This window comes from Nomia melanderi, chromosome 2 (genome assembly GCF_051020985.1).
Source record: "Nomia melanderi isolate GNS246 chromosome 2, iyNomMela1, whole genome shotgun sequence".
Lineage (NCBI taxonomy): Eukaryota > Metazoa > Arthropoda > Insecta > Hymenoptera > Halictidae > Nomia > Nomia melanderi.
This window is the reverse complement of record NC_135000.1, coordinates 14,428,174-14,443,878: the sequence shown is the minus strand read 5'-3', so window position 1 is coordinate 14,443,878 and position 15,705 is coordinate 14,428,174. Positions and strand designations below refer to the sequence as shown.

Sequence of the window (15,705 nt, the reverse complement as noted above, 5' to 3'; positions counted from 1 at the left end):
TTATCCTGCTTGAACGTATCATGTGTAAATACATTATATAATATTTGATATTAAAATAATAAACAATAAAATACGTATATCATTTTCTTGTTATACTTTCTCTCATAAACTATAGTTATTAATCCCTTCTCTGTGATTCCTTTCACAACTGTGCTCGATAAAACTACTTTGTCGTTACTAATTTATTATAAAAGGAAAGAATTCAACATTTATTATATGTCTAGGTTTACTTCAAAGGTTACCAATTGACGATAGAAAAATAATATTTAATTTGGATTCAAAAAAATTAAATGACATTTACATTTATCAAATTCAGTCAAAAATTGTTATCAGTAGTCTGACACGATATTATGAGGTAAAAGATTAAAAGTGATCCCATATTTCATAGCGGTAGTGTATATGCATCACTAAAACGAATGCATTGTCCATGAAACAGAATGCTTAATGTGCACGTCAATTAAATTTATAGTTTCTTCTCAACCAATCCACCGATTAAGATGATTAAACACTGCGACACTGGATTACTTACAACGACCTTTAATTAAAATTAGTTGACTCGCCAAATCAAATGTAATAGTAAAAAATTACAACATTCCAACATACTTTTTGCCAAATTCTCAGTTGAACGGGTCATAAAATTTAATTGAAGCTTACGGATACAAGATTGAGATCATTCAAATATAAAATGCAGTTTCAGCTGCGTGCCAAGATCTCACTTGAAAGCATCATATAAATTGAATCTATAAAACTGTTACCAATACAGAAAGTTACAAAGTCCCAGTGTGTCTACGTGTCCAGTTCTCACTTAATTGAATCAAACATCAAAATTTAACTGAAGCTCGCCAAAACAAAATTAAAATTGTTACGAGTGCAAAGGTTACACAAAGTCTCAACACACTTATTAAATTCTGATTGAATCGATCAAATCACAAGATTTACTTAACCCCTTCTCCTATAATATCGAATCAAATTCGTGATGAAAATTTTAAATCGAATACGATGAATTTAAATTTTATTTATTTAGTTTTCATATAAATGAAATATTAATAGACAATATCAATCTTTAATCTTTAGAGCAAACATACATACATAAGCATAAATTTTTTTCTTCTACTAAATTATTAACAATAAAGCTGTTGGATTTATAATGGAATAATAAATTAGTTTTTATTTAACTAATACAATACGTAAACACAACGTCTGTTCGGTACAATGGATTGGAGCGTAATGAGCAACTACATTAACTTGTTTCATAAATATCGCCATGGAGCTTGAGATTCGTTTTTCTTTTAACTGTTTATAGGTTTATCCAGTTGAATCCAGAAAAGGTTTCTTACAGTACTGTTGTTGCAATTGTAGGAACACGTATTCTAATCCTCTGTTTTGGAAGCTTTCCTTTTTGAAGATCTATATGAATGAATCTCTATTTTTTTAGAAACAATAGAATAAAGTGTACGATGAATCGGCCGTAAATCTAGCGTGAGTATATAATTTAACACCTTTGCGACCAGTGTTACATGTTTGTATTTTTGTATTTTTTATGACAACCAACATTTCGTATCTTGGATGAGCAAAATTGAATTACTTTCATATATGTTTTTATCTAAAATCGTAACGCACAGTGCACCGTATAGGAAAACGACGAGTTATTTCTTTCAATTCATTATAGTTTTATCCAATCGAATCCATGGATGACTGTCATTGCCAATTTTGTTTTTAATAAATGTACCGAACGCAACTATAAAAGAAATCGTATGATAAGAAGGGTGGGTTACCCCGTAATAATCGAAACTATATTGTCAAAATTAGCGGCACACATGATTCAAAAACTATTGGGCCAATGGCGTTGAAATTTAACATACATATCGTTCATTACATTCTCTAGTCGATGAAACAGAAAAAAACAATACATTAATTACTATAAAATTCCTTTGAAATACGTTTATATTTTCAAGACTCACATTTTGCATTGAAATTGTCGCAATTTCATCAATTTACAGTAGTTTTTCATTTTTCAAGATTCACCAACAAACTACCTTTGTAAGGAATAAGACGTTTGTTTATTTTTTCGTCTGACAAGTTTTGAAAGAAAATATTAAATACTTTCTTTATAAAAAAAATTCCTAAAGTTTGCTTCAATTTTAGTTTACACCAGGAACCCCCTTAAACTCTTTCAACACGTTTCCTCCTTGAACTCTCACCGAAACCCATCAACGGAAACACTAAAACAACTTAAACAATCAAGACAACTGAAGCCAATCACAAAAAGAGACTCCGCAGTGACGTTGAACGCCATTCCGGGACTCGAATCGAGCGTGACGGTCGAGCAGAAGGGTAATAATCAAGCGAATCGGGTCATCGTTAGATCATTAAATCGTTAGATCACAAACGGCAATGGATCACAATCGAGCGTGAAGGGAAAAGACAAAGAGAGCAAAAGAAAAAAAGGAATGAACTCATCAGATCAGTTGCGCAACCACCGATTTCTGAAACTGTAACGACGTTTCCCGAGCACCGCTGGCTTTCGTGGGGTTCAACGTCCTTACCAAAACCAGCCGTAGTATCCAAATCATCCAGGCGGAAAGGTGATCGCGCAGAGGATCGTCTGCGCGTCTGCGGACGGCGGATCGAGGTCACCAATTTTCGGTAATCACGGCCGTGTCGCGGCGGATCCGCGGCGTGTTCATCGCGGCAACGTTTCCGTTTTTCCTTGATCGCGCGCGCGCCACGCAGGATAACGCGGAGGAAACGCCGGAGAAAGACTGCCTCGGTTCTTCCACGAACGAGCCAACGAAAGAACTTCGCACTGTTTCGTATCTGGATCGCCATCCACGCACCGATGACCACGTTAACTATTTAACGTACAGTTGTTAAGCGCATTACACAACGAGGATCAAGCAACGAAACAGAGAATGAACGGTAAGAGCCGCGCGCGGAAGGAATGTTCAACTTCGCGCGGATAGCTTGCGGTTCCTGGAGGAATTATTGAGCTTCTTCGGGATTGATGCTTGATGGTTTGCGGTGGCGTGTTGCTTTGGTGAGGATTGCACACTGATTGAGTCTTTTGGATTGTACAAGATATTTCTCCGAGTAATGGATCTCTGTGTTATTGAAGACATTTAGAGGAAACTGTGTCCTCTTTGTTAGTTATTGTCATCTATAGCTTTTGAGCTTGATAATGTTATTTTGAATATACATTATTTTAATACAGATTATCACCTTGATCGAATTTATAGCATTGAAAAGAATCTTTTAAGTTTGGAAGTATCCTTTTATAGCAACTTACATGATTTCTTCCGTAAATAATTGAATAAACATATGCTACTTTAACCTATTGTAAATGTTTCATGTACTTTAGATTTCTTGCCTTATAATATAAGAAGTGACTGTAGAATTCGTTAAGGCTCTGTAACTTCCACAATTTTGCGAGCATAAAATATTGGGAACATAGAAGAAATCGATTCTTCAAACTCATTAAATCAAATAGCCTCTTTAATTTGCTGTTTGTATAAAAATTCTCCACAACGCAGAGGCAATATGAATGCCTACTATGTTATTTGCTGTTTATAATCTTTCGAATAATTTTGTCCTTCCACATTATCTTTTAGCTGATATCAGCAATTTATTCTTTAAAATTTTTCTCTTTTACCACGATCAAATTATAGCGAAATTATAAAAATGTGTCAAATCCGTTTGGAAAAGTATCCTCAAAGGAAAAGTACTTCGTCTCCAGGACGCTTCATGGTCCGTTGAAGAAGTCTGTTCAATGAAATTGACCAAGCACAAGAAGCAATAATTCACACCTAAACAAACTTTTCATGCAGAAATAATGATCCTGTCTGAAACTGTAGCTGTTCCGCTATAAAATGATATGAGAAAAAATCAATTAGATAATCAACTGTTACAAATCTCGGAAGAAAGAAAAAGAAAGTTTTTTTAATTTGGATGATATAATTACTCTCTGAATTAGAATAAATAAAAAAATATCAAGAAGTTTGAAAAATCATGTCTGAAAAAAAATTTTGGTAAAATAATTCGAGGTAATTCAAACAGAAAAGAAACAGCGTTTTAAAAGCCCTGTGAAGTTTTAAATAAATTGAATCATTGATTTTTGAAATATCACGATCACCAACAAAAAAGAAATATCACTTCTTAAAAAATCATTTCATCGAGGATATTTCTGAATTTACAGAAAGTAACTAAACACGAAAATCTTCTACGTGTTCCTATTTTTTAAACAATACTTCAAATGTATAATAAATAATCATAGCAAAATTAAAACATTTTTCAAATCAATTTACGTTTTAGAACTCTAATTCAATTTCTTTAATTCGTATATATTTTAAAGTCACATGTTCAATGTAAAAAATGACAAGAAAATATAGAACAAACTAAAATTCGTTCGACAATTAACACAGAAAGATCTTACGAAACCAGTGAATGAAACTACGAAAGTTACATGCTAAATGGAATTTCGGGCTACCAACAAAATTGATTTAAAGTTTTCGCCACTGCGCTAATCAGAGACTACAGTACCAATCTGGCACAATGTAATCCCGTATTGCGGTGGAAGCGAAAACCGTGGCAAGGCATGCATGAAAATTAGATGATATAGTCCGTAAAAGCTGCATCTGCCGGTTGGTCAAGGTCCTTTTAACTTCCTAACGAGATTAGGGACACATTTCCCTACGAAACTTTGATCAAACTAACACTCTAATTTAATAGCGCCTTAGAGATGATCGCCGATTAATGAACAACGCTCGACCCTCGAGATTCGGTTTGACGAATCAACTTATGTGTGACGAAGCAGCAAATAATTCAATATTTAAAACTAATTTCGTGAGTGTATAATAATATTTCAACGAAATACAATTTTCCAGTAATAAATAACAAATAAATTTGAAGCATGATCGGTTTTAAAATTTGATTAAACATTCTGCATTTTCCTTTCTTCAGTGAACTTTATATCAATTCTTAGATTATCTGATTAATCAGTTCTTCAATTTTTGTCATTCCTTTTGTTCCCGTTTCCACTAAGAAAAACGTATCCCTTAAATTGTTTACTTTTATTTTATAACCACCTTTTTGACTGATTACGGTAGGAATAGGTATACTGTGGGTCAAAAGTTTCGGAGCAATACATTAAAAGAAAAACTTCCATTTTTTATAAACAACTTTTATTGGAGAATTTTTGTGTATTATAAAGGAACATGAACATATGTGTATCAGTCCGATATAAAGATATATCCTTTTTCGTTATTTTATCTTATATATTTATAAGATATATAATTTGTAATTTCTGACCTTATACATCAACTGGTTCCAAACTTTTGACCGACAATGTACATTATGAAGTGCCGGTACGTTTAGTGGTAAAATAATGTTTTAACGATCGGCAAAATAACTTCCTATAACTAACATAGATAATAAAACAGTTACAAAGCCGCTCCTAAGAAACAAATTTAATTATTTTTCCGGGATGAAATGAACCAACGATTCCTAAACAATTAGATCGCACCAATTAAGAGTTTACATAGTCTCCTAATTAGATGCGCGCGCACCTAGAAAGTTACAAGAAACTAGGTATCAATTAACTTTTGCCTTTCTTATTTCATTTTTAAAATTGTGTGAGGTTACCGATGAAAAAATCTGCGCGACCGCATGTTCGGAGAATCGTACTTATTAGGTACGGGAAAAGTTTATGCAGCGTTCTTCCTAACAATGAATTGAGGTCCGATTTCAATCAGTATTTCACTAGTTTAACCCTTTCTTTCCAAATGGTACACATAGGTACCACGAACATTTAAAATTACCGGAAAGCAAGAAAACATCTAGATAAAGGAAAAATGTACCACACGGGAATCTTTGCTTATGACTGGCAGCTTAAGTGCTAATCAGCTGTCAGTACATGTGTTTTGGTTGATTTTTTTTCACAAAATTCATATTAACCAGTTAACTGCGTTCGATGAATAACACGTCATCTTAAAACGCAAAATGGTACTAATTTTTTCAACGATAAATTATTTATTTTTCACATAAACGTGCAATTCTTCTTCGTTTTGGTTTAGTTTTTCGTTAGAATTTATTGTAGATGCATTTGCTTTGGGTTTGATGAGTACAGATTTTATTATTTGATTTTATTGTGCACACAACGAGAGCTTTTTGAAACTAAATTACAAAGTTAACTGATTAAGAAAATACACATTCAGGCATTTACGGACATTTACTGCACAGTTTGTTCTATCGTTCTTAGAAAAATTGATATTCGTTCATATGGATCTTAGAAATTAGAAGTTTAGAAGTAGACAATTAGGGTACACATTTGCATTGCTACATCAATCAAAGTCAACCCAAACAATTTTTTCCGACACGTAATAAAGTAGAAACTCTGATCCCCTTCCAATTTGCCTGCTGTCGCTTCATCCCCGAGAAGGGGAGAGGATCACTCAGTCGGCGAATAAAACGAATTCTATTAAGCGTGAACTCGGCGTGATATAATGTAAACCGCATCTGCGTACACGTAAACGTTATCTAATCCCATAAAGTAATCAACGGTGGAAAATAATACGCTAGACGAGAAATATTAAGTCACAGTGCATTAAACTTGCCGCGAAACGGTGGACAATGTTCTAAGAAGTGTTCAATGAGTCCTAACACGGTGAAAGAAAGTTCTTCCTATAGAATATTTCCTGTATAACGTAACGAAGCAATCATTTGAAATTATTGAAAATTTTATTTTATTTTATTAAATTAATTTCGGAAAATGAAATTAATAGTTTACATCTTTGAATACAAAATGTTCATTTTAACGCTAGAACTACCGCGTTCGTAAAAATGACGGGTTTATGTTTTCTTATTTCGCAATTATTGACATCTTAAAAGTATTAAATATCTGAAATGATTTGTAAAATAAATAGCTTCACTTTAATATAATGAATATATGAATAAACGAATAGAAAATGGATTGTTACAATTTTTATGAGGATTATATATTAATCGTATTAAACGTTCGATAGTTCTAGCATTAATCTATAAAAGCAATTGTTTTCCTAATTATTAGTTATTTAACAATGTCTGAAATTGTTAATCAAGTATCTGTATATAACAAACCGAAAGAAATTCAGAACCGAAATGCAGAACCAAAAAATAACAGTTACAGGACCGATATAGCTTAACAGTTATGATTTCACTTCGGTTTTCTATAAACGTTTCAGTTAGAACCAATATACAGTTTCAAGCAATTAGTTTCGAAACCTTTGTAAACTCTGCTTTTCTCGACTAACTTTTTATGTAAGAAAAACTTCCCTTAACGGAAAGTCCTAGGAATCAAATGTATCAGAGAAAAAATAGAATATTACTGAAACAGATACAAAGCCAGACTGCAGATGAGACCGAATAACCTAGCCAACAAATTATTTAATACAAACATTACAAAAAGACCCCGCAAAATACATTCGAACAAAAACAGAAAGAAATTTCAGGTACAATCCAAAGACGAAGTATCGTCATATTAACGCTAATTTAATTATAATTAAATATAATTAAATGATAAGTAATTTCTCAGAGAATCATGTTATCTTTTCAGTACTTGCAAAAAGAACAAATTAGGAATGAGTTATTTTTTACCTGTCCGGTAATTCATGTGTTCCTATTAAGAAAGCGCTAAAACAATTTACTGAATATTTTGTGAGCAAAACGAATTGTAAATTATCTGAGGAAGATAACAGGAAAAAGCTTTTCTTTTCTCCTGAAAAATTTTATGTTCACCGTGCTTATGGTTTTCTACGAATGCTCTTCAATTCGAACTAGAGTGATTTGTTGAAAATAGAATTCCAAGGACATGGATTAACATTAAAAGTACCGCGACCGGTCATATGACCAGTTTCAAATTTGATTGAAAATTCTGCGTTCTCTTTCGTCCATTAAACTCTACATCAATTCTCATATTTTCCAGTTAATAAATTTTTCAATTTTCCTCTTTCCTTTTGTATCAGTTTCCATTAAGAAGAATTGGTCGTCTAATTTGTTTTCCTTCATTTTGTAACTAATTATACAGCTTTTTACGGTAGGAATGGTTATACATAAAATGTCGATTACTTTTGGTGTTAAAAAGCAGCGAAAACGCGAATCAGGATAGTACCGTTATCCCAGTACAAGGTAAACGTGCGGCCGTCGATTCGCCGGATAGACACTGACTCGCGAGCACCGCGCGTGAACGCGTATATGCTCGGCGCGCGTAATGCAATAATGAGAGCCGCGCCGCTCTCGGTTCGGCAGTATCAATTCAGCCGGGTGAATCGCGTGTGCCGGCGCGTTTCACGTCCGATTAACGCGTAAAACCAGTAAATGTGGCATCTGGCCTGCGACTTTCTACTTTCCTCCTGTCGTATCACTGAAACGGCGCTGGGGATTCGTCGTGCGGTTCCTCCTACGCGATCGCAATTCGTGGAATGAGTCATTGAAAATAATGTGATTGATACTTGACCGTTTGATAAGAGTTACATTGTGATCAATATATAGGATAACGGCACCTAATATGGAACATCTGATTTTGAAATCTTTGCTGAAACGAGCAATATGCATTTTCAACAAAACCTGCATCAAACGAATAAATTAATAAACATTTATACACTCATTGATAACAATGTAGAAATTTTAATGCTTTCAAACCACGGTAAACAAATATAAATAAAGTGAAAAACAACGATCCGAAAAAATTACACCTAATATGGAACACCTAGGTAATTTGTAAACGAAACTCATTTTTATCGCGAGAAATGAATATTTATAAAATTGAAAAGGATAAATAAACGAATTTTCAACTTTTTTGAACTTATATTATGTTAATTATTTTTTCCTTCATGCGCTGAACATGTGAGTAGCACATCCAGACTGCTACATTCTTTTTCAACATAGTGCATTCGACATATTTTTTGTCATTATCATCATTTGTAATTGCCGTCATAAAATAAAAATATAACATAATAATATGTAACATTAACGAAGTATATGCACCCAATATGGAATGTGCTCCATGTTAGGAACCCACGTATTCCGATAAAAAAATAACTATTCTATGAAGAAAATAAATTTGAAAATTGTTCAACGATAATGTATGCATGATGTCGTGACTTATATGTTAAAATAAACTTCCTCCGTTTCTTATTAGAGACAGTAAGGTATGCTTTTCTTATTGCAAAAAACTAATTCATAATTAATTATATAGTTTTGAAATCGTAATTTTAAATGCTGACAATAAAAAGAACTGATAGTACCGGAATAAATTAAACCTTTGGGTGTTACCGGTACACCGTATATACCAATAGATTCTTGAATGTTAACTGAAAATATAACGATCGATTTTAACGATAAATTAACGACAAATGATAATTAAATAGGATCACTTACTGTCGGCTATCGAATGTGAAATTAACTTATTACGTAATCAATTTCGAGTCTCCAACTCGACTTTCTTATATAATAATAATAATAATAATAATGATGATGATGATGATGATGATGATGATGATGATGATGATGATGATGATGATGATGATGATGATGATAACAATGTTAATAATAATTCAAGCTAAGAGACAAAATACAAAATTATGACAATTCGTGACTAATATAAAAAAGACAAACAAGAAAAGAATGAGTATATATGAAAATCTAGTGTGCAAGTATTAAATTAAACATAAAATACTATGTTTACATGAACGTTATAAATGCCTACATTTTATACAAATTTCACGAAGGAAAACATGGTAGCGTTACATTTACTATTTGTTTATTCGCATTTTATTTGTTTCTTCAATAATTAAGTAGCTTGTTAGTGAATTAGTTACGTTGGACAACCTTGAACAATAGCGGACAATGTCTGAATACGTAATTAGCTGTAATGAACCAACTGCATTATACAACGAAAAAAAAACAGTATTGTATATACGAGTTGCTTATAGAGAAAATACTTCTAATAAGAAGAGCATCTTATAGTGATGCATCTTAGATGAACTGATAAAAATTTCTATCTTCTTTTGTGATTAAAATTTAATGATGTAAAAAATGATACTTGATTCAAAACTTGTATTAATATTTCTTAATAGTTAAAAATGCCTTATTTAAATATTATAGAAGAATTTAGGTAAGGTATATTTTGATTCAATTGAGATTAATATATAGTTGTGAGCAAATAAAATGCTTTCGAAAACAATTAAAATGCAGATGCTTTATTATAATTGAACATTCATACTGGTGAAGATATAAATATTGCTTTATGCATATTATGATACTGCTAATTTGCATAGTAATTCATTAGAATATACATTATTCCTTGAACATTATTTTTAATGCATAAATAATGCATTATATTTAATGCATGATTTTACTAAATTGTAACTAGTACCTTGACCAATAATTGTAACACTAATGTAATCAACTGATATCTAATACTGAATTATCCCAAGATAATAAGGTTTTCAACAAATTTCATTATAATTAATATTTACTCTTTATTATGTAATCAATATTCAATCCACATAAACCAAAATTAATAATTCTAAAATAAATAACAAATGTAATAACTTAATAAATAGTATCAGAAACACAACATTTATATAATATTATTTTAATTTCCAATAATACAATAATACACCTTCACTGTTCACAAATACTTACAAGCATTATTATATTTATTTCTTAATGAGAATCAGAATAAATCATGTATAACGATTTTCTCTATTTATAACTGTCCCACTGTATACGAAAATATAAGGCTACCTGATTTCCTAGCAGTCTACTGATAACCTTTCACCTGACAAGCTGAAAATATTCCGACTTTACAATTTCGTAAGAACTGAGATAATAATAACACGAAACTTTTCTAAGATATGATAATACATGAGTAAGTCGTGGAGAAATGGTCCAATTTTTACAGAAGAACTATTACATCATAAATATTATCGATAAATCTAACAAAACAAAATATATTTATAAAAATTAATATACGTGTATAAGAATATAGTTAAATCGGTTTTCTGACCGATTTACGCGAAAATTTGTTCCACGTGGCTTCATTTTACGCGAATGAAAGTCGCGTAAATAGAGTCTGTTGGTACAACAGAAAACAAAATATTGAAAAGAAAGGCTGGTATAAGGTTTAGAAATACATATTTATAAAAGTAAACTTCATTTGGTGATATTTACTAAATTCAAATCGAGCATAAAAACTGTCGCGTAAATAGTGTTCTAATTTATCGCATAAAAATGTGCCGCATCAATTAAGGAACCGAGATACCACTCGATCCCAACAGTATTCATAATGTGCTTAAGTTTTTCAGACAATTAAACCTTCTAAATTCATTATAATTAATATATATCTATTCCGTTAATTTTGTATTATTATTCGTACAACTAGTAAATTATTATAAATAAGCCATTATGTAATAAGTATTATTAAATAATAAGTAATGTATCCAAGTGTTGGTAGTCACTAATGACTTTACTCTTAATGTGACCACCTTACATTGTTGATACATCATGCTTACACTTGCATCAGTTATTTCAATTTTTGCAAAAATTGCAAAAGCAAACTGTATTCAAAGTTATATAAAAGATATGTCCGAAATTTCATTTCAATTCATTATATATAAATAAAGTGAACTGAAGTTTATTTAGATTGTCTCACTTTCATATTTAATTATGGAATATTAACCAGTGACATGGGATAGCTCTGCGTAAATTTACCGGTCAACAATGTGTTAACATAAACTCAAATAAAAAAGGAAGAAAAGAAAATTGAAAATATTTGACAATTTTACTAAGTTCGAGCCATCTCAACTGGAATTACCCTACTTGTTTTTTCTTGCTTCTTTCAGCTAGTGTTCGGAATGGCGTTAAATTCGAAAAATAACTGAAAAGCAGACAATGAGATAGAGGGTAGCGATCACGGACAAATGACCGGAAATTCTTACTGATCGTATCTGTGATTCTCGTTCTCCTTCTTCGTCGAATGCAATGATCGTTTAAAATCCAGATCGTCTGACCATAGCTGGTTCTTCGTTAATTACAACGGGTTAACGACCGTCGACTTCATACTCCACGGCGAAGAAGTATGTCGTCGGGATTTCTTAACACACGGCAACGCCTGGTAACGTTCACGGTTAATGTGTTATCCAATTTGACCTATTTCCCTGGAATGTTTCATTGAATGAATGTCGCTGGGACGATGGGAACCAGGTGTCCATTTCTAGAATCGGAAATGGTCACTATGGTGATTCTCATTAAAAAACTAATCTCCATTGCTTAATGAGAAACGAGATAAAGAAAACACCCCAGCGTGAAAGAATAATGAAAGTATTCCAACGGTCGACTCTCATAGTTGCATTCTTATAATTAACCGATAGTAGCTGTTTTATATGGTACTATATGCTTTTATGAAATATGCAAATGTTTAAATTATAAATATATAGTATTGCTGTATATGTGTATAGTTATTATAAATGTTGTAAATAAACGAATTGAATATCTATGTAATGTAATTATTATAATACAGTGCTTTATTTGTAATTGAAAGATTTATATGAAAACTAATTTTATTGTAATATTAAAATTTGATACAGGACCCGTTCTTTTAATCAAATTAATTCTTACAGAAATTTTAAAAATTCTATAAAAAATGTCGAATCTAAAAAGAAAAGGGACAATTCTTTGTTGCTGATAACATCAACCCTTGATGTATCACAAAGCTTATAAACCAAAAGAAAAAATGTTTATACAACATTATAAAATATTTATAGTAAAAAATATTGCCCAGTGCAAAGCGTTACATTTTCTTAGCTCTCAATTAACAATATCTAATAGGAACAAAATGTCAACAATATTACCCTATAAAAGGTTACTAAGGTTAAATGGCTCATTTAAATCACAGATTCGAATTAAATCAGAAAAAAAATCAAGTGAAATTGATTTCAGACAATACATAGCAAATAACATGTTACAAATGCCGTAGATCTCAAGCAAAAATCCGCTGGTAACTCGATATACCAGGATTAATAACTGAAATCCCGGACGCGAGCAAGTATTCCGAAGATGATTTATCGAGTAGATGTCACGACTCGGACCGGGCCCGATCAATATCACTGGCCGCTCGATTTCAACCGATCAATCTTTCCCGACGATTCATCCAAGCCGATATATAGTATTCCTATCGATGAGTCAATGACCCGAATTACATCACAGCAAAATGCAACTGCACGCGACGCGTGTGGAGTCGCACTTACGATTAACCACTTGGCCTGAAATAACTTCTCTCACGCGTAATAGCTGGGAGAATTGGACAAAATAATTGAAGCACCTCCCGCATTAAAGTTGCTATTACCAAAGGTGTTGAAAGATACAGTTTTTTAAATCCCTAAAATTATTCTCTAAGTTTAGTTGTTGTTTCTCAGTTGACTTTCCTAGTTTTCCTATAATTTAATTTATAAATATGGTCATTTTATAGTCATTATAGAATGATTAAACTTAGAAAAGCATTGGAAGTCAAAATTTTAAAAGGTGTCATAGCTACTAGTGTCAAGAAAAATCTTTATTGGTCTCACAATCACTATCTGGTTTGGCATAGTAAAATTATAAAATTAAATAATCAATATTAAATAATTATTACTTATTTAACATCAATCGAATAAGCATTTCTCTATTATAACAATATTGCCAATATGTCAAAAACAATTATCATCCATTATTTTAACAATACCCTTTCCATTCCCATTTTCCACATTCCATTTAAATAATTCCTGCAGACCACAGATGCATACTCTAATCCAAACGACCAACTCCATATACCAAATTCTTCATTCCTACACCGCTATCATAAAACCAACATTCAATTTTATCGCTACATTCAACATTTCCCTTGACCAATTACCACAAAAGCAGAAAAAAACATGAAATAAACCTTCGTGATTCGACAGTCCTCGATTAAATTCCAAGCCGAGCTAGCCAGCTCGGTTACCAACAAACGCCAGCAGCTAAGCTAGAGGACCCAGCGAACGCGGAGCGCACGCACGCGACACGCATCGTAATATGCATATCGCATATTTTCCACATATCGCGGAGGTAGGTATAAAGATCGGTCACGGTGCGATGAGATAACTTCCTTTGTTAGACAGAGCAAATTAGCGAGCGGCCGCGGCGATCCAAGGGAAAACGAGCGACGATTATCGGGGGGATGGGCGGGTGAACGAGCGCCGCGTCACGGGGGCAATAATTAATGGTAAACGGTGAATCCGCCGTGAAGATTCGATGCCAGATAGACCGCAGTGCCCCGCTGAAGACGATTTCCCTCGATTAGCCTGCGTTAGATAGACTAGAAGGGATCGAAGCCGGAAGGGGAGTTGCCCATTCAGTTCGTGGTAAAAGCTCGTTCGTTCCGCCGCGCCGGTGTATTTATACCGCGAAGCCGAAGAGGCTGTCTCTGTGACGAGCTAGGACTGCGAAATGGATGTCCCGTGTGTAAGATAGGCGTTTGAGGGCTTAAATAATGCTGGGAAACTGTGTTAGGTAGAACCTTTTTACTTCGACGGTGTCACCACGAAGGATATAACACGAGTACCCTGAGAAGGGCACAATTTAGAAGGACCACCCCTATCAGCGTGATTCTTGTTCTGTTTATGCTTGTTATTTCCAATTTTTAATAAAAATTAAACCAATAGGTTTCTTGAGATTTGAAGGGCCTCCTAGTCTTCTATCTGTGCAAATATGCAAATTTAATTGAAAATCTTTCACAAAAACACCTTCATAATTTGAATACTTGTAAAATAAAAATTCGGAAGCGAGTCAATTTGACCAGTCCGGTAGTTTTAATGTTAAAAAGACACCGATTGACGAAACACAGGAGACCCTTCTCCAGTAATATCGAGTCAAACTCGTGATGGAAATTTTCAACCGAATTCAATAAGTTTAAATGTTACTTATTTATTTTTCATTTAAATGAAGTATTACTTGTCTATTATCAATCCTGAACTTTTAGGGTAAATATATACACAGAGGCAATGAGACAAAGGGTTGGAAAATATATATGACTGTGACTCTATTTAAATGTTGGCGTGATAATGAAATAAATAAGAAAATATTAATAAACAATGTTACTTAGTGCATTTTATGACTGTTCGCATATGGGAACTTCATACATATACAGGTACAAAATTAAAAAAAATGTTTATTCTGTGTGAGTTTCAAACCTCTGAATTAATTCATCGGCACCCTCCTTTTGTAGGTCTATTCGCTTCCGACTGTTTACCCTTGCGTCACATTCCCCGTTGCGGCTCGACCTCATTCTGCGCCGCACCTGTACTGATGGGAGATCACTGGATGGCTAGGCTGAGGAATGTGACTCTGGTTGGTCAGTTTTCATCTGTTCTCATCTCACTTTCAATGCTAATTTGTTATTCGTCAATATGGTCATACGTAACCAATTAAAAGTATAAACAAAACAGTAAAACATCCCTCTTATCTTTGATTCGTCCCACTAGACATCCAGTTATCACCCAAAAGTACTGTAGAGAAATTACTTGATGACTAGACTGATGAATGTGAATTTGATTGATCAGTTCTCATCTCATTTACGATGCCAATTCCCTATTCGTCAATATGATTACACGTGACCAATGAAAATATAAACACAACACTCAGCAAAAGACTCCTCTT

At 33.0% G+C, this 15,705-nt stretch overlaps 2 protein-coding genes across 28 annotated transcripts in view; one reads left to right on the top strand and one right to left on the bottom strand.

The window, feature by feature from the left end:
* Positions 1-12,418, top strand: part of LOC116431935 (uncharacterized) — a 38,001-nt gene extending 25,583 nt beyond the window's left edge. The window contains exons 3-4 of one of the 2 annotated variants that reach the window (XR_012997996.1): positions 2,130-2,919; positions 11,877-11,899. Coding sequence is in view for 1 of the 2 variants with exons in the window: in XM_076364571.1 (XP_076220686.1) it covers positions 11,877-11,880 (4 nt within the window). In the remaining variant the exon portion in view is untranslated. Of the gene's footprint in view, positions 1-2,129; positions 2,920-11,876 lie in introns of both variants that reach the window. The other variant, XM_076364571.1, reaches the window with a different exon arrangement.
* The window catches only part of Patronin (calmodulin-regulated spectrin-associated protein patronin), a 139,504-nt gene that overhangs the window by 85,891 nt on the left and 37,908 nt on the right, over positions 1-15,705 (bottom strand). The window lies entirely within an intron of this gene.